We start from the raw sequence: 25,933 nt of genomic DNA, 5'->3' as shown, positions 1-25,933 counted from the left end.
GGCTCTGTTTTCGCGGAGCGAAATTCAATCACGTTGGAGGAATCAATTTACATTCCTCACCGTCGTCGGTCAATTAGCGCTAAATGTAACTGTTTGCTCGCGGACTTTCGTTCGTTCGGCGCGACTTAGCCGCCGACGTGTACCGCGAGAAAATGCGCCGGGCGAAACTCGGGGAAACGAATTGCCGGTAGAAAGCAGAAAGTCAATTTCGCCTCGCGTTACGCGACGAAAAGCCCCACGCTGACGGCGACTCTCTTTTTTTTTTTATTAAATTTTTTTTCTTCTCTCGTCGAAAATCCGGAAAAATGTGCACGATGGAAACTTGAATCGTCATTGGCGCCGTAAGATTTCTTGCGTATAAGTCGAAACTCAATACTCGGCCGATAAATTTTATTCTGACGAAATGAAAGTGGAAATAGTACGGAATAAATATGTGATAACGACGAAATGTCGCGATAGATGTGTCTAAATGAGAACTGTTTATACTTACGACGCTGATAAGGATTATTGAATGCCGAGACTAGAGCACAGGCTATCAATTATTTCAAACATTAACGTCAAGTGCCGAGATGAAATGTTGGAAAGATTATTAGATATACTAGCCACGAGGCATTTTTTATACACAACAGGCGAATTCTTTAAACCGAAATAAAAACGTGTGTTCGCTAACTTGTTTATTCCTTATCTATTTTTTTTTTCTTTTTTTTTTCACGTTAAGCTTGTCTTATGCAAACTATTTCGCGCGTAGATAAAAAAAAAATATAACCCACAACTGTATTAAATATTTTTTCTTTTTTTTTATATACTTTCGGTTGTAATCTTAATTTTAAATGAGCGAGTTAATAGGTTTCGTCGTAGAGAAGTCCATCCGCTAATCGATGGAACAATGTTCTTACAGACGCAGTTTATTTATTCAGCGATTATCTCATGCGTTTTAGGAAGACGTTTCGTATCGTTCCTAATTGTTTCTTTCCTTGAAGCTTCTTCATGGTACATAAAATACGACCTCGCGGTAAAGTTCGCCGTGGCCACAGATGCGTTACGCATCGCGGCCGTCAGCTGCTCGCGCGCGCGAACGCATACAGACAGTCCCCGGGTACGCCATGCGGGAGCCACGTGGTCGTTTAAATGCGCGTTAATGCGCGCCCAACAAACGAGTGGTCTAGGTGAGCCTGGCTTTTAGCGCGCTTCGCTATGCCGTGCCAGTTTTTCCACAGCCATTCCCTTGGTACGGCGCGCGTTTCCGCTTTCGTTACCAGCGAAGTCATCACCGCGGTTACCGTTATCGCTCGCGCTCCCCGACGACTTCCAAGCTATTTTCTTCCGAGGATAATTAAAACCGTGACGTATCCTTGTTCTACGCGCAGCGCAGGTAGTTTAATAAGAAGGTAATTCTTTATCGGTGACGTGTTCCAAACTTGACACTTCTACAAGTTCCGAGTCCCGAAACGTTTTAAAAGTCGTACGAGTTATTTCATCCAACCGCGCGGCACAATGGGTTTTTAGATTTTTAACGTGAGATTTCTGGCGAGGAAAAAAAAAAAGAAGGGAGGAGAGAGATCCGTACAATTCGCATGAAAGTTGCTATTAATTACAAAAGGTGTGGCTGCGAAATCGATAAACATAAATCTCTCTTATCGGATTAATCTGGCGCAGGTGAATGTAAGTTACGCCATTTTCGAGCCGCGACCGCCGCATTTCGACTCTGCTTGTCCTTATAACCAGAACCTTGTTCCCGACGCGGAGCGAGTTTGCCGAGAAGATCACCCCGTGTATCTCTGTTACGGTGAAAGTTACTCCCGCTCTTCGCGAGACGGATGAACTTATGCGCGGCAAAGCCGTTGTGCAGATCGGCGCGTGTAACTGCGTTAAATTGCAGAATCTTAGCGTACGTGAATTCAGCTCTCAGTCCTCTCTCTATCTCGACTCGTCTTTCTACTCTCGATTTTATCGTGCGTTTAGATCGTATTAGCTTTATCTCGCGTCTCGGGAGATCAGCACAATTTAATTGACCCTATGCCTTTTGATTGCAGAACAGAAAGCAAGTGAGATAAAGACAAGGGGCGCAAAGAGGATAAGCAGTCATGGGAGCGAGACAAAGTAAGAGGTCCGTGGACATAACGACGACGCCGAAGAAGGAAGGAGTTCCCGCCGAAGGTGGCGTCGTAGGAGATGCGGCCGCACCTGGTGACGGCAAGCTGGAGAGGATCGAGGAGGCCGACACGAAGCCTACCACTAACGGCATAGCACCGCACACGGACTCCGCCGAAGATAAAGAAAAGGACAAAGACGAAACTACCGAAAAGGACAAGGAGCAGGTGAGTTTTTACGGCTCTCTCGTTGGCAGGCTCGCCTTTCAAACTGAAATATCGAGAAGGAATTTTCATCGCGCAGGGTTTAAATCGTTCGCCGAATACGCAACTTAATCTTTAAAGTAAGAGAAATAAGTATTGCCGAAAGAGCTTCAAGTTCATACCGTTTTTTAGTCGAACGGTTTCTTCACCGCTTGGTTTAGCAGCCAGGAATTAATAAAGTCTGACTTCCAGCCTTTCGCGTCAGGGATACGTATGCGTATATTATCTTAAAAATCGTGTCAATCGTATTAAGGCTAATTGCTCGTGCAGGTGATTACGACAAGATTGCGATTTACATTCCAAGTTCTTGCCACGTTAATTCTTCATTACGTGGCGCGCGTATTAACGCCTTATTAGCGCACGATCTCGGGAAAAATCATGTTATTGACTCGAATTTCCGGCTGGAATAATTACACGCGAGTGTGCCTATTCGCCGAGAGTGCCAGGCCTCGAGATTTCACGATTACGCCGTTTCAATCGTTTCACGCGTATATAATTATTTTTCCCCTGGGCGAATTCAATATACGCTAAATGCCACGTTCCCTCCGCTCGATCTTCGTTTGATTATTGACATTCTCGAATCGCTTTGCGGTGAGTCAGCCCGCTCAATTATCAACCGCCTCTCAATGATCTCGTTCTCTTATGGTTCGGATTATACGCGAAACGGGCCTCTCGTATGCGCTTACAATGGGGCCTCGTGCTGAATCACGCGTTTGCTCGTAAAAGTCATAGGTACTTCGAAGCTTATCTCGCCGAGACGCTTCATCCGTCGGAGGGTTGCACGCGCCGACAAATCATTAATCTTAATCAATTCATCGAAAGCGACGTATCACCTTTTTGCCCTGCGTCAGCCGCGCTTCTCGGTATCTTTTACTATTAGAAGTGTCGTATACGCGTGAAACGTAACGAATAATAATAAATTGTTATTGAATCAGTAGAACGAAGCGTGTCATAACGTTGTTACGGCGATACCTTTGCGAGATATGCGAAATTACGTTACAATGAATAATAACGCGTTGCTAATAATATTCTCTTTTCACATTAAAGTTTTAATAAACGTCGCTGAAATAAAGTAGGACACCGTTATCAACGGGATGCCGCAATATACATTCATTTAATAAAAAGTAGATTACACCGACATTAGTGGATTACGTTAGCAAATGAATTAGCGCGATTATTTTTTTTTTTTCTTTTTTTTTTGGTGGCTCGTATTTCCTTGTTTTTTTTTTCGACGCGTTCTTTGCCGCGTCCCCACGGAATAATTTGGCACCGGACAAAAGAGCGCCGTGTAATTCGGACTTCATGCGGCGCGCGAATGCGTCAAGTGTCACGTTTACGACGTCCGGGGTTGACTATTCTCGGCATGACCTAGGCGAAACGCCTACCTCGTAAGCCCGAGAACGACCTACCTTCAATAACGATCGATTTCCTGCTCGTACAGAGTTATAACTCATGAACGCGAGAATCGGCGCAGCGAGCTCCTCTTCACAGGATCATTGCATCGCTTGAATGACCGCTCAAGTGCGCGTATCGGCTTGATGGCCGATAATCATAACGTTGCGTAAGTCGCGCTACAAACGGAAAGCTCGTACGCTCGTGATTAATTGCACATTACGCGTCGACGGATTAGCGTTTATAAAGTACGTTAACATGGTCCACACAAGCACGCGGATGTACTCAGACCTGTGCTTAACATTCCATTCCGCGTTTAATTCTGTCTTACGATTTTACTTGATTTCATTATAATTACACGATACAAAGACGCGATCAAGTAATTTATGAAATTTTTTTTTTTTTCTCAATTTTAAATTTTGTAAAAGCGTTTGATAGAAATATCGCTTTTAAATTGCGGAAGTCTTGATTCTCTTTCTAAAGCTATTTCTAATTTGTCCAAACTGGAATGAACGTTCTCTAGGCAATTTATTTCTTCGAGCTACTTCTTTTTTTTTCTTTTTTTTTGTTTTTTAATCTCCAAGTAGACCTGCTCGAAAAATTCGTACGGCATTTGCAGCATAAGTTTTGTCGTGCCAAGTTTTTGGGTCTTTTCCCTCACTTTCTTTTTTCTTTTCCGACTCGATGTCATAAGTGCGCGCCGCGGTTTATATCTCGAAATACCTTTCTCGCTTATAGACGAAACTTGATATTTCCCCGATTGAGCAAGACCGGCGGCAGCTGTCACGCACCAGATACGACGACACGCGAAAGAGAGAAAGAGAGAGAGAGAAAAAGAGAGGACATTTTACCACCCTTTCCTCCCTTTCATTTCCCTCCGACAGGTCGTTTCTTGCTCCTCTTTCGATTTCTCGTTTTCCATCATTTCGTACCGATTTAAGACGTCACTGCTCGAGCAGGCTGCTTTTCCTGATCATAAAGATATTTCGCGAACATCTCGTCGATAGTTCGAGAACTTTTTTTTCGAAACAATTTCGGCTCTGCGTTCGCTACGATAATTTCACGGCAATACTTTATAATATTATTTCATATTCAATTTATTTATTTCTTTTTTTCCCCTTCGGCAAACGATTGATATTCAATTTCTTCGAGAACGAGATTTCGTTACGCCGATATACGTATTTTCTATTACGTTGCAAAGAGATCGTGTGAAGAATCAGTTTGATACGCTACGTTGAGTCATGCTGTCCCGTTATCGGTCCATCGGACGTGAATCTGCGTGCTTCTCACACTGTAACGAGTCGATCATTTCCCGACGAAACGACAGCGGGTATTTCGATTATCTGTTCGATAAAGTCAAAATCTCATCGCGGCCCATCGCTTTCTCGATTCGCGCGGTATCGCCGGGCGCCTGTCGCTTGGATATTACGCGTGTCTGATAAAGCGACGTGGATCGCCGGCGCCGACGCATCGGCCGTAAATCTCGCCAGCTCGCTCTTCGCGATGTTCGTTGAAATTTTGACAAAAAACGAGAAGATACCGTTTTACTAACTTCGCTGTGTGCAAACGCACACTTGTCGGTTCCCGCGACTAACTGTAATCGCGGCTCGTGTACCTTTTCTTACCAGAGCGCATCTAACTGTCCCAGACGAATAAATCTTCTTTACCTCTGCTTCTTTTTTTTTTTTTTCTCTCTCTCTCTTTCTCTCGTTTTATTATTTCTCGCGAGTATCTCGATCGTCGGATTATGCTGGACCAGCGTTAATAAATTCCGCGTCATCGTGCCTGACCGAGCGCCATTCTGTGAATTTCTTTTTGCGCCGTGCAAGAGACCCTCGCTAATGAAGTGTTTGCGTTAAATACGACGAGGAGAATGTCATAAAAATGATCCGTTATAAATTAAATATTCTCGCGACTTCGGAAGTTTCTACTTTCCAATCTCCTGCATTTTTTAAATATTTTTTTTCTCACCGCTCAACCCACATTTAGCTGGTCTCATTAACATAACGTCATCGTTTGGCTCGATTTACCGATTTACCCACGAGCACTTGTCGCGCCGTATCAATTGTTCGAGAACTCCGTTACACTCGTGTTCACGATCGTCGCGAATCACGCTCGAGCTTATCGTGCCCGATTAAACATCGCGTTTGTGTGACATGCGAGATTATACCCGCGTCTCATGAATATTTATCGCGTTTCCCCGGTGTTTTCACGCGTTTCCCGACGTACTAAGCAGGCACGCATACTATTCGCCGCGGTTCGGCCAAATCCCCAGGCAGGTGCGTCCGCGAATCTGCTTGAGAGTCAGCCCGTCTGTCTTACCGAGCCACCTGCCTTTATTACGCGCCGCTGATACGGCGAGGCTGATACGATACTTTCAGTCCGCTTTGAATGGAAATTCGCGCGATAAAGTATCCCGTGCGTGTACGACGGTGCGAGCTTGAATCCGAACGAATCGCAAGGAGCGACGGTGCAAGTGCAACCTTGGCTCTGTGATTCATTTACCACAAACGAAACACCTGGCCTCGCGATGAAAGTTTCCTCGTCAAATTATTTGTAAACTGAATAATTGATTTTCAACGAAAAAAAAAAAAAAAAGAAAGATATATTACTTTGAAAGATATATTAATTGAAAGATATATTACTATTTGATTGATATCAAGTTCGATATCATTGATTAAAGAAAGAAAAGGAAAAAAAAAACTCGATTAATGGTTGAGATTTATTAATGATTGATATATTGCCATCTAGTCGACAGTTAGAATGCAGGGTGCTTCACATCACGTGAGTTCGCAAATCTTTTTGATTCCTATAATTAACTTGCGTATCGCGGTACATCAATATAGGTACAGAGCGCATACGTGTATAGAATGCGCGATTAACGTAGGTGGCGAAGGGACGCACGCTCGTCCATCGATCGCCTCGTCTCCGAACCGGCGCGGAATGCCGTGCGGAAATTAAACGCGAGTACTTCGCGTATAATTAATACCGCGCGAACGTCGCGATATCTCGGCGCCGCGCGTTTCGCTGATGAATCATCGTGCGCGCGGCACTCGTGCATCTCGGAGGACGAACGCGCTTTATTAATTAATACGACTCATCTGTTTTGCCGCCGCTAATTGCATCTCTGACCCGTCTGAATTCCTGCGAAGTTTCCTGCGTCTAGCCGACGTCGCGGATAAACGACTGTTTTCTTTCGCGGCCCCTGGCGAGTCTCGCGGTTTCTCAATTAAAACGCGGTAAGTCCCGCAGCCCGTGAGTATTTCAAACGGTAAAACTCGGCCGTCCTGTTGCGCGTAATATCTCGCTTTACGCGATTTCACGGCGGGCGGTATCAATCGGAAATAAAATGCGGATTATGCGTAAAGTCGATGTCGACAATTGTTCAACACCGGGGGGAAAACTTGTTATGGAAACTGCGCCGGGACAGGTGGTGCGTGGTATCGTATGTGCGTTGCCCGCAGTGCCGAGGAATTTATCGTGGAAATCTCCCGGCCTTCGTTTAAAGCCCGCTGCGCCCCGCGAATTCCTTCGTATTCCAATATTGTGCGATCGGCCGCATAACGATCCCGGCGTCTTTATCCGCCGCACAAGGCTGCCTCGCGCCGCGTATCTTTGAATATTAATTAATGGTAAACTCACGTGTCCTCCGAATTCCAATATATCGGCCTCTCGACGAGACGCTCATTATTATTATTTGCCTGCGTCTTCGTTAACGCGATTCGCGTGCGGAATCTTAATTTATTCTTATTTCTACACCGAATACAATGTTCGTATTGAAAAATTGCGGCTTGAAAGGCAGTCGACTTCGCTCTCGCGTTTACGTGGTCAGTTTTAACTTCGCGGGTACAAACGACAGGGAGAAAAAAAAAAAAAAAAAATGCAGCGTGTCTTTATTTTGTCTTTCGATCCGAAGTTTCTGCTCGATTCCTTTGCATTTGCAAATAACTCGGGCATCCACTTTTTATCCTCGACGTTTTGTGGTTCATATCAATATGCAGTCCCCCATATTCGTGCGGTGCTATTGTACTCGGGGCGCATTTACGTCGAGAATATTCCGGCACGGTGCCCCTCGTTTTTTTCGGACCTCGTTTTCCGTTTGTACATTTTTTTTCCCTTTTTCTTTCTCTCTCTCTCTCTCTCTCTTTTTCTCTCTTTTCTTTCTTTGCTCGTCTTCGCCGGATATCATGAGACTCGTCGTCATTGCGCGTCTCGTGAATGCAAAAATAAGCTGATATTTACATAATATAATGCGCACGAAACGCGCCTGAGGAGGTTCTCGTCTCTCATCGTCGTTGTAAAAGAGACGACGATACGGGAAACGAGAAGAGAACGAAAAAGCAAGAGAGAGAGGCGGGGAAATGTGTTCTGCATATGCGTCGTTACTTGTAATCGAATGTGACAGCGCGTCGCGCCTCTCCAGTTTGTTGTAAATCAGGAAATTCACCATCCAACGCCCACGTTGGATTTATGTCGTTTTTAAACGATGCCGTGGAGCGTCGCTTGATTGGCCGTTTTATCGCAACGTACGCGCCTGTTTACATATCGCGGATAAGCGTGTTGGAATTGTTCTCGCGTATTTGCATCGATAATAAAGTAACTCGCTGTTTGTACAATCGACCAGTCACCTGCCTCAACTTGCGAAACGTCATTCACGTTGTTCCACATGACTCGGACAATATTTGCCGTCGCGACAGTTTTATCAATCAGGAATCGAAAATGAAAGACGGGAGCAGCAACAGTTGGATCGGTCGGATAATACAAATCTCGGTTTAGAATTATTGCAATGGAGAGGTATTTAAGAGACGCGAGAGGAAGATAGCTTTAACCTACGATATCCGGAATGACTTGCAAATTTATGGAGACAATGTAGAAAGATCTTTTCGAAGAAACGTTTTTAACGGAGCATTTTGCCCGCTTGCTCTGCGCCATAATTATATACGTCGAGGTAACGAGCAATTACGTCGTTACAGTCTTTGTGCTGAAAGGTTTCAAAATTGTTCATTAATGTTTGAAAGATTTTATCTCGAAAGAAAAGAAAGAAAGGAAGAAAGAAAAAAAAACAGTATAATAATCCGCTTCTATTCCTTTATTGGCTTACTCGCCTGATCCTAACTGGATCTTGAATATGCAATTATCTCTAGGCGCGAGTCTTGGAAATTACGAAGCTCGACTCCCGAAATCTAATCGACTCCGATGAACTTTGTGTAAAGGCGAGCCGACAGGCTCTTGTCGGCCCGCACTTTTCTCGGCTAGTTTGGTAAGCTGTACACCTCGTTGTAAGAGACTGTGGAGGGCTTTTCAGAGCGGAGACAAAGGAACCTCTCGTGCCGTGCAAGCCCCGCTGCGCGCTATGCGCTTTCCGGGAAAACTAGCCCGGTTCGCGGAAGTTTGATATTATTTATAAGTGATGAGCCTCGGGGCACGATGGGAAAGAGTTAAGCGACTTCATTTCGGAGTAGCTGCGCCACTTCCGGGCGCAAGATGAGAAACTTTCGACGACTATGCAAGTATCATCACGGAAACGTATACACTCGCGAGCGAAAGCCTTCCTCTGTGTGTAATCAGTTTTATCTATAAACCATAGTTTACAGGAAACGAGATAACGAGATTTTCGATGCGCAGCCTCTTTGTTTTCATACAAATGAGAATGATTTGAGTTCAGTGATAAATGGAAACGGAGTTTCTTTACCGTCTCTTAAATATTATGACAGCTTTTTTTTTAGTTTTTATTTTATTTCTTTTTTTCTTAACTTAAATTTACAACCAAATGATATAAATGTGTAATCGACTCTGACGATTATATCTTCTTCAAAGCTCTCGGTAATGTAATTTACGGAACATTCGAGGCCTCGTTAATGCTGGTACAGTGAAACGCAGTAATAAAGTCGTAAGTGATGTACGCGATTTTAAGATGACGTTGAAAATACCTAGATCTCTCTTTAACGACTTTAAACATATCGCGTGTTGTAAAGAGCCGCGTTGAAAGCAGCTATCAGCTGACGCTCGAGCGCTATCATTTTGCAAAATGGCAGGACTCGGAAGTATTACCGCGGAAAGTCATACATTGTAGCCTCACGAGATATCGATTTACGATATAGGATTTTCAATTTATGACGCGGTATATATCTTGCGAACGATATCGTTCGTCTTAAAGGCTCCTTTTTCTCCTTTATGTTCCTCCCGTACATGACGACAATTTTATACTTCGTTGATTGATCCCGAAAATGTACAGGAGATGATTTATGTTTATTATATTTTTAATATATATTTACGTGTCGCAAAATACTTTTATCGCTCGAGCTCCGAAGACGCTCGTTCGCGGAAAAATTAACGTCTCGGAAGGTGAAATTCAAAGGGGACTTTATCTCTGCTTTCAGCAGCCTCAGCAAGAAGAGGTAAAAGTTGAGGAGACCAAGCAAGAATCGTCTGGAGATTCTCCTACAGAGGTTGCGGAGGTCACGACGCCCACAGAGGCCACCCCTGCCAGTCCAAATGCCGCTACTCCAGACAATAAGGAAACCAAAAAGAAGGAGAAGGTAAGGAAGCTCGACGGTCCGGACTTGCCCGAGACTTAATTGATCAATGACAAATAAGTTTACCCTCGCGTATCCCGCCGCACGTCGACATGATTTTAATTTCCAAGTACGGTATTATTTTCGCGACGTACGATGAGTCTGCCGATCGTTAATCACTCGGCGTTTCCGTTTTCCAGAAGAAAAAGTGGTCCTTCAGGTCGATCAGCTTCAGTAAGAAAGACAAAACTAAGCCGAACCGCGACGAAACGCCCAAGAATGGAGACGTCACCAAGGAAGAGCCACTCGCGGAGGTGAGTAGCGAAAACGCTATCATAAATATATTAATATTGCAAATAACGGAGCGACATGGAAATTACTCGCGAGAATACTGCATTTTTTATGGGGGATGTTTTTTTTGTTCCCTTTCATTGTTCGGTACAGCTCGCCTCGGATACTCGTAATGAAAAACATAATGCGTAATTTAACACTCGGTAACAAGTAATTGAATAATTCACCTCTCTATTAAATTTCATAACAGCAGCCGTGCGTTTTCGCGCTAAGCAATTATCGCGCTCCCGCGCACGTATCGGGTTCAATTTTGTTCGAGCTAATTGCGTCGCTCTTTGATATCGCGTCACGCGTTGCTTTCGGCACAAAAAAAAAAAAAAAAAAAAAAAAAATAAAAGTCGCCTGTTTTACAATTTTACCGATATATTTCCACTTCTTGTTATCGGCGTAACGACGAACGAGACTCGCGCCACGGGTCGCGACACGTTGCACAGCGTGTTTCGATAACGCGTTATTGCGAATGAAGGTACTTATTTTTGCGCTCACCGGGACGGCCGCTCGTGGAAATACGCGTCGCGACGAGTTTCAGAGCAAGGTAGCGTAGGTGGTGCGCAATCGGAACGTGAGACGGGAAAAACGTTGTGGCGATCGGTGTTACGGGCCGCGGCAATGAATTGTCGCGACCCCGTACCGACTTCCTCGATCTTTTCCCGGCCGCCTGTAATCGCCGGGACCGAATAATCGATCCGGTCGGCTGCGTAAAAAAAAAATAAAAAGAAAAAAGTCTCCGCCAATAACGTCCGATGTTTGATCAAGCGTGGCGCTTCGTGTTTCCCCTTGAAGTTCGTGCCGCGGATCCGTGGTGCACCGCGTGGAGAGATAATCACCGGACGGCCACGCGATAGCCGTCACGGAATCGAGGGCTCTCGGACGGTGCTTAATTGGCCCCGGGGTACGATAAATCTTCGAGGGTCTCGTGATTATCGAAGATTTATTTGGTAGAAATGATCGACCCGGCGCGAAGAGTCGGCGTTAACAAAGTTATTCGTTAGAGATGGCCTCTCACGACTTTTCTCGATTCGCGCGGTTATCGGCGGCGGGACGAGGGATCGTCCAGGGTATCGCGTCGTTGTCGCGCGAGGGAAAAATGATGAAGTATTATGCAGCTGCACGTTGTATCTTGTGACACGGTGACGGCGCAACCATTAGAACGGCGCGACGGCCTTTCACGAGCACCGTGAATGATGGAGCTCACTCCGTAGATGTTATTATTAATCTTCGTCGTGCGGTTTAACAAGCTATTCCACGTTACGCGCTTTATACCTCGATCGCCGCGATTATGTTGAGCCGCATGGGATTAGCGAGGATACCTCGCGTAATAGGGAGCTTCTATCGGACCGCGATCGATTCTCAAACCGAAGTTAAGAGTGCGGTAAACCGTCGTGCATTTTCTCTTTCACGAAGTTTAAATATCCTCGAGTACGTCGGGATACCAAAGAGAGCCGTGAACGACGAGACAATGTACTCGCATCCACCTGCTGGAGCCACGTCTTGAAAAGCATACACAAAGCGCTTAATTATCCCGAGGCGACAATGAATCATCGTAACTCTTTCCGGTTAATGCAATCGGGCAGCTGCGATTCGCTCGCCGGCAGATGTATAATAAATACCGACGCTGGGTCTCGCATTTATTCCCTTATTTCTCTCGCGAGGGCATTTGTTTCTTCGGCTCCTCGTCTTATCGCGCTCTCCTCGTGAAGCGTAGTCGCGCGTAGGCGAGGCTCGTAGCCGCAGGACTCGCGACGGGGCCCCGATCCTTTCGTTTCCTTCGCCGTCGTCTCGCCACCTTCCTCCGGAGTTTAGCCCGCGTTCGCGTGCGTGGTCTTCCTCCCTTTCGTCGTCGTCGTCGCCGCGACCTCGGCGCGACAGAAAGAGAGTGGGAAGAGAGAAGAACAAGCCCATGACTCATCTCTTCGGTTCGTCGTACCTCCGCGCGCACAACTTTCGTGATAGGCCGCCGTGGAAAACCGGCTCCTCGCTGCGCGTGGTTAAATTATCCCCGCCGATTGCTTGCCCGCTCGCCTGTCCGCTTGCCTGCGAAGCAACCAAGCCATCCCAGCCAGCCTAATCCCCCTCGTCACTGCCTCCGGCTTCGACCTGCAGCTCGCGTGTCCCGATAGACAATGGCTCCTTGCCCGATATTACACGAGGCTCCGATAATTTTATCGCCAGGGCCGACTGCCTGGCTCGACAAGGCGCGGCGTTATAAAAAATTTATATTTCATCACCGCGGCACGGAATAACGCCCTTGCGGCATCAACCATTAACTTCCTCCGCGTTATCAATCGGTTTGATGAAAGAAAGAATCTGAAAGTCGCCGAGGACCACTCCTGATTGCATCGGGAGCACGATAATGACGGAGTTTAATTAACATTGTGTTATTTACAAACCCCGGGCGTCTTGTCGTACTTTTTGTTTTATCGGCCGCCTATCGGCCGATAATTTTTACGTCCGTTCCTAGCGGTCGTTTATCACCGCGAGTGATGGATGCGGTCGTATCGCGCGGACAGTTGAAAACATGCATTCCCCATAGCGGCGAGCTTGGACCGAAAGCACTCGCAGAAGAATTCTAAGATATTTATAACTCGCGCCGGCTCGTTGTCGACGGTAACGTAATCTTGATGAGCCGGTCAGTCGCATTGTTCGTCGTTCCTCGATCGAACGTTTGACGGTCGATTTCTCCGCTGACTCGCAATATATTTAGACAAGTTATTGTCCGCATTCGTGCGAGGGTTATATAATAATTTCCACGGCGCGATCGATGTATCGCGGCATTAGTGGCGCGCGAAGAGAACGTCTCACTCTCGTGCAGCCTTCGAATCATCGCGGGTACCACCGCGAGCTTCGGCCGTTCAGTGACTTTCACTCCCTTCGAACGGTCCGGCATTCCGGAGTCATTAAAGAATTACAAATGGTAGTATGCAACCGCGTGCGAGCGCCGCCGTGCACCTCGTAATAGCGGCGTGACATTGTTCAGCGCATTATGACACGATCGTACCGTTTTGTAAAGCCCTACTTCTGTCGTCGATCGGTTAAGTTCATCGCATATCGGATAAACGCTCGGCCCGGATTGTAATTTCTCGATCAAATCGAAAATATATTGGCGGTTATATTTTTATTAAACGACTCGCGACTTAAGCTAGTTAATTAACACAGCGATAAATAGACTCATTAATGATTCTTTTAATCGGAGAGATTGTTGAAAATGCTTTATTTAATTGTTACATAGTTTCGATCAGGGAGTTTTTCTATTTTTACGTGATACGCTGGCTTTTGTCACAACGGGCGGCGAAATTTCCAATTAAAGGCAATTAAGTCTTAATTCCCTTAAATTGTTCCCTCACGCATTCTTATGCGGGGCGTCTAAACTTTCTCTGGTATTTGTCACGTCTCCATCATCACGTGGCGCGAGGGAAAAAAGCGGGTCGAGGCAATACAATCGTATTATTTAACATTCCACAAAAATTAATTTAAAGTGATGTACATACATCTGCCGGAATGTCGGTAAAAATAATACAGTTAATATAGGCTAAATTATGAATCAGTTAATGAGATAATCTATGAAAATTCTTCGTGAGAAATTTCCAGCCGCCTTTTATTTAAATGGGGGAAATAAATTTAATTATTTACTTTGACGAATTATCGGGAAATTCTTTCGTGGCATTCCTCTTGCGCTGATACTTCTCAAATCGTATAATTTCATATTTTTGCAACTTTAATTCATTTTTTAAATAATCCGATTATTCACAGGGAGTGAAAATAACCAGGCTAATATGTTTTAAAAATTTTTTTTTTTATTTTTGATAAATCTTTTTATTTCAATGTCATCAGTTCTCGCGGTCGACCACCTTGTCTCCCTTCACGAACGGGTCGTCGCGACTTGGATTTGCGTGCGCGGCGGTTTTTTGTAGACGGGACCGACTACGCGCAACGTGACGCGAAATGTTAATGCGAGTGGTGCACGCGTGCGTGCGTGCGTGCATGTCCCGGATACCCCCTCGCGGACTCTGAAATTACGACGATTCGATAAAAGCGCCGATCGATCGTGTAACGCTCTCCCGCGCCGCGGCGTCGCTAATTATTTCACAACGTCGGTGGGTATGATCGACGCGACTTGACGTAATGTCGATACGCGGGTACGGCCCTTGGGCCAATTTCCTACGGAGAATGTACGACACGTCGGATAGGGATATCAGTGATCGGCACCCGGGTGTACGGTCAGTGTCCGTGTCTACGCCGTGTTTGACCGCTCATTGTACTCGCCAGCACCGCAGTTCAATGGCCCAAACTTCCCGGATATACTTACCTACGGTGTGCTATTTTGTTGCGGAAAGGGAACCGTATCGAAACGTGTCCGTTAGGGCTAAGGAGAAAAGATGCGGCTTACGAAACACGCTCAAGACGTACGTCGGGTGTAAAAATTGATTGCGCGTGTAATTGCAGGAAATATATCCCTCGTGTCATTTTTTTACTTTTTTTTTTTTTTTTTTTTTTTTAATTCGTCGTTCTTCCTACGCGCAGTTCTTTGCACGTCGTCGCCCCGCTTATTTATGATCGCGTATGGCTTTAACTGCAAACATGACCAACGTCGGGCGAGAATCGAGGATGAGAGCGGTCCGGAGCTGAGCACGCGCGCGAGAAGAGCTCGATTAAGCGAATTTATATCGCGATGAGTTATAATATCGGACGGATTATTAAATACCATGCCCATTTATTTTTAGCTCTCGGGACCGCGCCTTTATCGCGGCCGCGTTGCTAGTAAATTATTCAGATAACGAAGTTAACAGGTCGGAGAAGTTGGATTGGACGGATGCTCGATTGAATTCATTAATTTGATTCTCACGTAAAAACACGCGGGTAATTAGTTTCACAGCTGTTATTTGTCATGTAATTATAATCTTCTTTTCGGTTATCAACAACGTGCAGCAGCGGCTCGTGCCGACGTCGGCAAATACAAAAGAATTACGATAATTTTATCCGTGATATTTGCGAATTAAATATTATTACAATATAAAGTAATACAAAAATAAATGTCCACATTTTTATTACAAATTAAAATTACATTTTTCGAGTATCGACAAGATTAAAATCAAACTTCTTTTTTTTTTCTTTTTTGAGAGCGTAACGGGCGGTGGTTCGAAAACAATCCTTCGTTTTATTCAGAGAAAGAGTTCCGTTTGAGATTTTCTTTCGGCTCAAGTTAGCGGCTGTTTTTAGAGATGTTACATTCCCCTTGAAGTATCGGGAAGTGCTTCTCTCATTTCGAGCAGAGTTGTTTTTGTCAATGACGCGATCACCGTACGGACACTTCAGATCTCTTTCGGGGCCCAGCGTGAGACAACCCTCATTCTCGAAAGTCTGAATGTGACATTGTCTCTGATACCCTCGCGCACAATGCCGCCGCATGTTCCAGGGTGTGGCCGTGCGACTCATTCTTTACTCGTTCCCCGAACTTCGACCGTCGCCGTGACTTTCATTGCGGGGCGACCGAGTGGTATTAATTAGTATCGCACGGTACGTGCGTGAGTGGACTGTGTTAGATGGAGAGTACAACGGTCAGAAAGTGCAGGGGAAAAGAGCTCTCGTGAGCTGAGTTAGCCAGGCTCGCGTGACTCACCTTTCGGAAGAGAGAAAACACCTGTGCGAGGGTTAAGGCCAACCTTACGCACGAAGAACGACTTTGTTTCATTCTGTATTTCTTGCTTGTCAGTTGCACAGTTTTTCATTCTCTTTTTTTCTTTTTTTTTTTTTTTTTTGAGCTTCCGTAACATACATGGAGAGCAGGCAGGCGTGTGACGTGCAATCTCGAGGCGTTGTATGCGTATTTTATTTTGGAAGAGAAGGTCGCTGGCCGTGATGCGTAAGCATATCTTTGAACGGCAACAGAGGCAAGAAAAAAAAATAAGATTGTGTTTTTAGTTAAATTAAAATACGCCTCTATGATCCATTTTTATGTATCTGGAGACGTTTAATTATTATTTTAATTATTGCGCACGATGGGCCGACAGTTCAAATGTTTTTGATATAAATTTAATTTATTAATTTATTACTGTAATTGTATTAATATGATTTACTATCGTAAATTCGCTTTCCGGTAAATTTGTAATCAGAGAATCACTTGATTCTGATATTCGCTTTCTACGCGGCGCGACGTTGTGATCCTGTTCCTGCCGCGTGACAGAGCGCGGTCTGTCCTTGGTTGTAAATCCGTCAGGGCATTGCACATGCAACGATGCGTGCAACTTCGTCGATGCACAGGGAGAGTAAAGAGTAAGACCGTTACGACAGTAGTGACAGCCGCGGACTGTGATTCAGAACCGGTTTTCATACGCGGCGAAAAGTATTGCGGTGATGTCCTGCTCGGTTCGATTTCATCCCTAATGGCTCCGATGAAATTCATCCTCCGAGTCGTGCCGTCCATTTCCCCTGATGAAGTATCGCGTTCGCGCATATGTATTCTTGAAACGGCATTTCCTCGTGCTTCAGTGATTTTTTTACTTTTCCGAGGGATCTCGCGTGAAAATATATTCGAACCATAAAGAGAACTCTGCGTAACGTAAAGTTATTAACGTCATTCACGAAAAAAAAAAAAAAAAAATAAAATTAGCGTTTGAATGAAAAGAATCGATGCTGCACGCTGCATGTGTTGGGTTGGAGTTTAAGAAAAATAGAATAAGGGCACATTTTTTCTCATTCTTCGTTTGTGCCCTATAAGTATAACAATATAGGACTCGCCTCTGGCTAACGTACCGACGTCTGAATGGTGTTCTTACGTGTCGTCGTCAATCGCATTTCGTTTTCAGTTATGAAGCCTTCGTTCGGAAGCGCGTGGTCAGAAGCAATGCGACAGGTGAAATGAAAAGCTCGAAACTCGCATAAATTCAGATAGAGTCGACACATAGTGCTTCGCTTCTATTGAGCTGAACTTTCCTTCTCTGTTCGCGGAATTTCACGGATATCCTGAAAGCGTCAAAGCAGTGGCATAATTTCTTATATTTCCCTGACATTTTTTTTCTCTTTTTTCCTCTTTTTCTCTCTCTCCGAGAGTTGTTTTCCGGCCATTATTCATGGTAATGTTCGAGCTACCGATTTCGCCCGTCAGACTTTGCGAGAAATTTTTTCCATCTATTTAAATTCCACCTATCGTAAAGATCTCGGGATTGTGAACGAAGGAAAGTTTACCGGCAGGTGAATTCCCGCAGCCACGAGCCAAACTTTTTGATCGCGGAAATTAAGCAAACAAACTGCTTCCTCGTTCGGTGATGGAGCGAAATTTTTCCGCGCGGAAACTTACAAAGGCGCGCCCCGTTACGTTCGCGAGTCGATTAATATTGTTCGGAAAGGTACCAAGGTCACGGTGTATGTTACCGAATCTTGCTTTGGCATTGAGCACGCGTTTACGCCTCTACAAAATTTCAAGGGATGCTTAACGAGCCGAGAATGATGGAAAGTTAACGAGATACCGAGGCTCTAACGATCACTTTTCAACGCGCGCGCGGGTACTTGCGCCGTCGATTGACATTCCGTTAAAAAACCGCGGCGAGAAGGTGAAATGGAAAAAGGAAGTTGGAGAAGGGTCCACTCTTTATTGTGACGAGACACAAAAGAGGTGCATGACCGCGTTCAAAGGACCTTCAGGCCCTCGACCCCTTCGATGATCCGCGCGTGAAAGACGCATGCCGATGGCCACCTTTTCCACGCAATATTTTCGCCCGTCGTTCTCACTCGCAGACGACGGGATCGTGTTACGAAGTCGGAACGATCGATAGCCGTTCTTTAAGATCTCGTAGGGAATGTTAAAATCTCGCGCTAGATTATAAATTTTACTTCATGAAAAATGAAGGATTTAAATATAATTTTTATTATTTCTCCAAGTAGATGACATTTAATTTCACGACATTAAAAAGTTTTATTATTCATTCAGCGTCGCTAAATAATTCTAGCTATGCTAATTTAAATTTGCTCTAATCAAAGTATTTTAGTTCGCTAACTGAATGATTCTAATGCCGTTGAATCGTTTTCTGCTATTTCGTGGTTTCCTTCGTCATTACCGAGGCAAGTAGTCTCTCGAGGAGGAGAGTTCTCCGAGGAGAGCAATCTTTCACAGATTTCAAGAACTCGAAGCTTGACATTATCTCGTTCCCCTTTGTGTTCCGTTCCTTCCCTTCTCGTCTGTTATTCGGTTTCGTCTTACTTCATTCGGGAAAACAATACGCAATTACAAGCTAATCAGACTCGGAGTGTCTGGCGAGCGGCCAAAATTGTCGAAGGTTCTCTTCTCGAACGTGTTCGAAAAGCCATCCGTAGGTTGTTCGAATTTAAACAGATTATCAGAAGAATTTTTGCTGTCAGCGGCAAATGTTTCATTATACGTTTTAATCAGTCGATCGGCTGTGTCGTTTAAAATTACATTTGAAAAGTTTTAGCAAGAATATAACGTGCATGATTATAGATGACATTAAAATACTTCTTTTTTTTTTTTTTTTTTCTCTTTAATATTTTATTCGATAAGTAAAATATTTTATTCGATATTACAATATTATTATTATTAGATACGAGAAATAAGTGGAACATGACGTTAATTTCCGTGAAGGTACGGAACGTTTCCGCAAACTTATACGACGTTATATAAGTAGAGCGACGAGTTTATGGGTGTCTATAATCTTGCGACCAGTCTTCCTGACAAATATTGGTCTAGTCCGTACTTCGCTCTTTTCGTCACGATTGATAACGAGACTCACGGTCAACAGAAGAAAATTTCTGTCGGGCAATTTCTGGCCGTTACTCGAAATCTATCAGATCGAAACTCCCGCCTCCTCCTTCAATTTCTATGAAAAGGTTCGATCCGGAAACTTTAAACGCGGGGAAATAAAAAATATCGCAGATGCGTGGCATTGAAAAATGACGTGGGATAGGACAGTTCTTGAATCGTCGAAATTTATTGTCGGAATGATCCAACGAACTCGAGAACAAACGTAATTGCGTATTTTCTTCCTACATCCTTATCTTTAGAGGCACACGTGTGCCTTTTGAGAAACTTTATAATGTAAATGAGGTGATCGAGAGCAGACGGTCGTGAAAGAAGGGTTTCCTTCGGGGAAGGTAATCAAGTGCATCCCCTCCTAGAACAAGCAAAGGGGAAAAAAAAAAAGACTACGTATCGCTCATGCCATAACCCAGGAAGGAGCCGCACGTTTTGATGAAAGAGCGTTTCTCCCGGCAACGACTCCAATTTACTCTCGCAACTATACCGGAAGAAGCGACGGAGTATAGAAGAGAACGAAACAAGGAAACAAATGCGTGCCGGCGCGCAAGCCAGGAAAACTAATTTTGCAAATGCGCGAAAGATATACCGACGTTCATAAACAGATTGGTATCGCCGGACGGAATAAAAAGTATACTGCTCATTGTCACGAGTAATTTATCTGCTCTTTTTTTTTTTTTTTTTTTCCTCACTGAACTGTGGTGATTAAAAAAGACCTCGTCACGCTTTCCTCATTTATTATTAATCGCGGTTTAAATTTAGCCGGAGCGTGCCAATTTAAAGACTGTTGCCGCGCAGAAATTTTCGTCGAGCATGAATTTAAAATGTGACTCGTTTTTATTTCCTCGCCGGTATTTTTCTTATTTACGTCTTCTATGGCATATTTTTTTTTTCTGACACACTTTAATAATACCAATGCGTCAACGCCGGCGCTGATAAAAATGTGTATTTCTTACGAACGTATTTTCTACCATATCACGTGGAGCGCGTAGGTATAAAAAAAAGAAAAAAAAATGTCTTACGTCGAGGTCAACTATGTTACAAAGTTAAATTATTCCGTGACTGAAAATTATATCGAAGGCTAAATATTTGCGCGGCGTTGTTAAGGAAGATAGCTTCAAGTATATTGATCAGAAAGGCTACTTTTATTCGAGTAAAGTTCGAACCGAGGTCGCGGGCAAAGTGAGAGCCGACGATCGGCACCCCGTGTGCCCGCGGACTGTCATTTTCGCGTAACGTTGTTTTGCGGGGTGTCGTTGCCATCGTAGCGAGACCCCGCGGCGCCCACGCACGTATTCCAAGGGCCCGAGGGGTTAGGCAATTCCGTAGGGCACGATCGCGTGCGAATCGCGATCTCCGCGATTACGCGGCGGCGAGTATCCACCCCGTCTAAGCGCCTATCGCGCAACTCGTCCTTTCGGATTTGGGCGTCGTCGTCGTCGTCGTCGTCATTGCCGATACCGCCACCACCGCTACCACCATCACCGCCGCTACCGCCACGGCCGTCGTCGTCTAGTATCGAGCGTCCCGACGCCGGGACGCTCGGAGCTGTTGCCATGCCGACCGACGGGGCTACCAGGGCTTTTCGCATTCGGCGACCGTGCCGCCGTGAGATTCGATCCATTCTCGAATGCGAACAAAAGACTTTGCGCGATTCCTCTTCGCGTATTAATCGAATCGCGAGGAGGCCGCGATGCGGCAGCTTCCGGACTCGTATTTTAGGAAAGATTGATCGCGCTTAACTCGCGGTTTTTGATGCAACCGACAGCCTCTTCTCGGCAAAATTGTGTAATACGATGACAGATTTTTTTTTTCTTTTTTTCTTGGTTTTTTTTTCGCGCCGTGCGCGAGAAAAAGGTACGAGATGTAAAGTATTTTCTGCATGCCTGCCGTTTCTCTTAAGCATCGTATAAACATCAAATGCGGCTGGATTTAAGGATGGCGAATGAGCGTCGGCTAAGCCGGCGTTCTTGCTACGTTTTACGAGCGTTCTTGCGAAGAAGCGTAAGAAACATATTTTTGTAAGTCGGATCGGTGGAAATGCACGTTCGGGTGATATCTTGCGGCACGAGATTCCGCTCTTTATTCAACGAACGCGGAAGACGGCGGAATCGGCGCCCGGTCGAGTAATGGGTATGGCCTTTGCCGGCTTTTACGTGCCTGCGATTCATCTAACTACTCCGTAATGCGCTAATAAAGGTCTCCTGCCTCTCCTCTCTTTCTCGCCGCGCCGGTGAAAAATGTTATATCGCGCGGAAGTGTCTCGGAACGTGTGATAATTATCGATTAACATACACGGCACACACCGATCATTTCCCACGCGTATCATCTATCACAAATATCGCAATTATTAATAAGCTTAGCGTTAATCGGGATTACAGTTCGATGTTCGTCACATACGCGTAAGCAAGATACTACGAGCGAATAGTTTAAAAGCGATCGCTCGGGACGAATGCCGTAATGACAATAATAATATCGATAATTAATTTGGAAGATACGCCGTTAATTACTATTAATTAATTTTGCCGCTGTGGAATTGAATCGTGTCGCGGCTGTGCACGCCGATAAATCTCCCCCCAGCTCGCGGTTTTTCGCAGATGTCTTCGCAGCAGAAAGAAAAAGAACAAGGCTGGGGAGGGGAAAAGAGGAGGAAAGGAATCGCGCGAATTGAACGTTCGATTTCATTAAAAGTTCGTCTGTTAATTGCGGGCCGGATGTGACGAGCCTGACGTTCGCGTGATTTCCCGCGAGGTGAAGCTCTCGCGTCCGAAGGCCCCTGGCGCATTTCTAAAAGTCGCGTAGAATGCTTGGCGAGCGACGGGGGAGAGACACCCGATAACGAGTTTTCCATTCGAGGTACCCTTTCTTTCCTCGGTCGCGAACGTGGGCAACTCCTGGGCTCGCGAAGGTCGGAATTGCGAAGGTCGGCACTCTCGGAAACTCACATTCGCTTGAGAGCGATTCGTCCTGCGAAACTGCCAAGTACGGTAACTTCCAAATGCGGATCCCATAGTTCGCGAGATATCGGGGGGGCAACTGTCGCGATCTTTATTATTCCTTTTTGCTGCTACTTGGCTTCTCTCAAAGTGCCTTATCATTTTATTAAGAAATTGTGGAATTTATGGAGAGAATTATGGAGAGCGAAGGTGACGGCATTACTTCGCTTTCCAGATAATGTTCTTTATATTTTTATTGATTTTCTCCTTTGTTTTTTTTTTTTTCTTTTTTATTAGATCGGATTATAAAATTGAAGAACAGTCGCCGAAGACTTTTCGTTTTACGTTGCTCCCCTTTAAGTGTTATTCGACGACCGAGATTACATTGCGATTGTAATCGGAGTTCCCGAAAATCCCAAGCTTTTATCATTCTTTCATGCGAGAGCCGATTTCAACGGGATAAAAATTCTAGTCGCAAACAGGCGCGTTTCTTTTAGAGAAGATAAATGAGAGTTAGTCTTTCTGTGATATAAAAACTGGAGGGACCGTCGCTATGTCCGCCGAGAATGGGTTCAAGTTTTGTTGAAAATTTCACGTATTATTTCATTATTTGCGACGTCGAAGTGACCGTTGCGCAATCACGTATCGTTGAAGAAGCAGCACGACTTATTTCGTCATTTGCTTTAGATATTGCTCTCTTCGGGAACCAAGTATCACTGACCTCGCGTTTCAAAGATTACAAAAAGCTTTTTTGCCGTGGCAATGTCTTTTCCTTCTTTGCTCATCCAAGATCGAGGAACTCGGTGAATTGCGAATTTATGTCTGTAGATCACGACGGCCATCTTTCGCTCCAGTTTGCACTTTATCAGTCCTTCGCTCCGTTTTCTTCGCGCTGAACCATCGCGGCTTTTTTCGCTACAGTTTCGAATCGATGAGCCTTCCCCCTCGTTTCTGCTCCCGGGAGCGAATCCTGCGAGATTGCGAGCCATTCTGCCGAGTTTCACATCGTCGGAATATTGCTAAGCGGGATTTCTCCCGATTTCCCGCGACCGCAGATTCAACCTTTCGCGGACAACGATAAAAGACTTACGTGATCGCGAAACGAATCCCCGCGATATGATCGTTTCCACGTCGCGCCTTCGCGTGCAATTACCTAATTCTTATTTTACAATTCTAATTTACATATGTAAAATACTGTTGTCAATGCCGCGACAAAAATTACTTGAATAATATTTGTAGGAAATATTTTCCGTCAATTTAAAATTTAAAACATCGGTTAACAAAAGTTTTTTTTTTTTTTTTTTTTTTAAGTCTTTTTTTTGTCAATACTTTAAGTATTTTGAAGCTTTTATATCAGAAACACTTTTTCCTTGGAGAATCGTACGAGATAACTGTGAAAAAGACTGGACCATAGTTCAATATTCATCGGCGAACGTGGTTTCTGGTACTTATAGCATCATCGAGAAACGTGCTCGAGAAACGCGCTCGAGGAACGCGATACTGATTCTCAATTATGCAAGGTAGCTCGTCTTGACTGCACGTAGTCAAGATTTCACACGTGCTGCAATGGTCATATTATTCGTGCTTCTCGTAGGTCCGGGAGGATTTGATTTCTTTCCAATATCAAATGAAACATAAATCTCAACCGATGCGCTCCGATGTGCTATACCTCACGACTCGTGTTTAATTATTTACTTACGAAAACACTTTTCCCCTAAGAATTTTTTAATCCATCGCTTCTTAACTTACTTACACGTAATTTGAAAATTATTATTACTTACATTTGAATTTCGTCGCGGGAGTAAAAATATATCCTTGACGCGAGAAAAATGCGCTTTGTTAGTCAAACTCTTTCGTGCGTACGCAAAGTATAAATGAGAATTGAGTGTCTCAACGTCGACTTTACGTCACCGAGTGGACATACGTGTCAAAATATACACTCGTCAAGTCCTCAAATTTTTATTTTTTATTCTTTTTTTTTTTTTGCCTTGTCGCGTCGAGAATGTGTGTGTGAAGTAAGGCGGAGGGTAGGGTTGATCCGAAAAGCGGATTACTGCGAATTGAATAGGTGAAACACTACTGACATATTCGTTATGACTGTATCGCCGGCAGGTTGATCGATATAGCGCGCGGTGGGAGGGGAAAAGCTCGACTAACGAGCGAAAATTGAAATGTGATTTATGTGTTTTGCATCCCTGCCCGTTGCAGGAAACGATTCGACTCGCTTTTATTTCGGAAATATGCTCTTCCGATTCAGAGAGTAACCGTTCCACTGGTGTGCTCTCGAAAAATTTCAACCCTGAAACACGCGGACGCTCGACGATGACATGCAGATACATGCGTGCAATTCGATAGAAACGGACGCGAATAATCGTCATGAATTTTGAAGTCTTAATTGAAGTGTATTATTCGGAACGACTCATATATTTAAATTTCCAGCTTGTACAGTTTTTTTTTTTAGCACATTTACGTGGTAATGTGACAGCGTTTGTCGTGTTTTAAAGTTTTTTTTTTTTTTCTTTTTATTTTTTTACAACAGACCGACTAGAAAGTAGCGCTTCTTCGTTATTTAACACGTACCGTTTCTCTTCGTTATCGGTAATTACTAGAATGTTCATAATGAGGGGTCATTTGACTTCTTCTAACACAGTGACGACTTCATCTGCTCGAACCTTTTCTTGATATCCCTCTTGAACGCCTCACTTGGTAAACTTTTTTTTCTTCCTCTTCGTCTAAGAATAATATTGAAGCTCGCAGTCGATGCTGCCGCCAACGATTCCGCATCGAAGCTGTGCCAAAAGAGTGTATCTCGTGTTTAGACTGCACAATGTAGACACGGTGGTTCTTTTTAAATTACTGTATTCCAGCCAGAGGTTCCGTAATAACCTGAGAGTTAATTTTGACGCCGGTTTCGTAACGGTCTATTTATCTGCAGATTCAACGTTTTAATTTAGTAAATTGACCTCTCGAATAAATTTGTACATACATTATACTTCGTCGGAGGAAACGAGCGCTCAATTTCACGTGATCGTTCGGCGAATTTCATTTATTGATATCGGGGTTATTCCATGACTCGCGCGTCATCGTTATTTCAGTCGCGGATTTGATAAGCTCCCACCGAAGCGCAATGATAAACGAAACGTACTCGCTCCGATTTTCGAGAGAATTCGGAAATTATGTCGTCGTTCGCAACAATATTCTTTACGACGTCCGCGAATTATTTTCGGGCTTCCGACATTCGTGCTCTCGCGCGTTTTGTATCAACCAACAAAAGCGGAACAATAAAGTCCACGATAAACCCGGCTTGCTTGGACGCTGTCCAACTATTTCTACGACTGTGCCCTTTCGCGATTTGCTCTCTCGTAAATCGCCTATTGCCTTTTCGAAGAAACGTCTGTTACCTCCTGAACGCTATTTCAGAATCGATGTATAAAAATGTTTTATCGAACGTTTTTTATCGCACGACGTTTCGTTACACCAATAATGGATTACGCGATGTATTATTTTGCTGCAGGCACGTTCTCTTTGTTGCGACAATTCACTTTCTTCGAACCGTGATACGTGCTATCTATTTCTAAATGAGAGGCGATAATGTTTGCGGTATGAAAAAATTTATAAAGC

The 25,933-nt window shown here is 44.5% G+C and overlaps 1 protein-coding gene across 1 annotated transcript in view; it reads left to right on the top strand.

Annotated features, from left to right (window-relative positions):
* The window catches only part of LOC139103855 (A-kinase anchor protein 200), a 48,186-nt gene that overhangs the window by 6,825 nt on the left and 15,428 nt on the right, over positions 1–25,933 (top strand). The window contains exons 2-4 of the mRNA XM_070658936.1: positions 2,034–2,318; positions 10,127–10,285; positions 10,462–10,575. Coding sequence (XP_070515037.1) covers positions 2,085–2,318; positions 10,127–10,285; positions 10,462–10,575 — 507 coding nt within the window. The 5' untranslated portion in view covers positions 2,034–2,084. The remainder of the gene's footprint in view (positions 1–2,033; positions 2,319–10,126; positions 10,286–10,461; positions 10,576–25,933) is intronic.

Source organism: Cardiocondyla obscurior, linkage group LG07 (genome assembly GCF_019399895.1).
Source record: "Cardiocondyla obscurior isolate alpha-2009 linkage group LG07, Cobs3.1, whole genome shotgun sequence".
In the NCBI taxonomy this organism is placed as follows: Eukaryota; Metazoa; Arthropoda; class Insecta; order Hymenoptera; family Formicidae; genus Cardiocondyla; species Cardiocondyla obscurior.
This window is presented reverse-complemented; position numbering and strand designations above follow the sequence as displayed.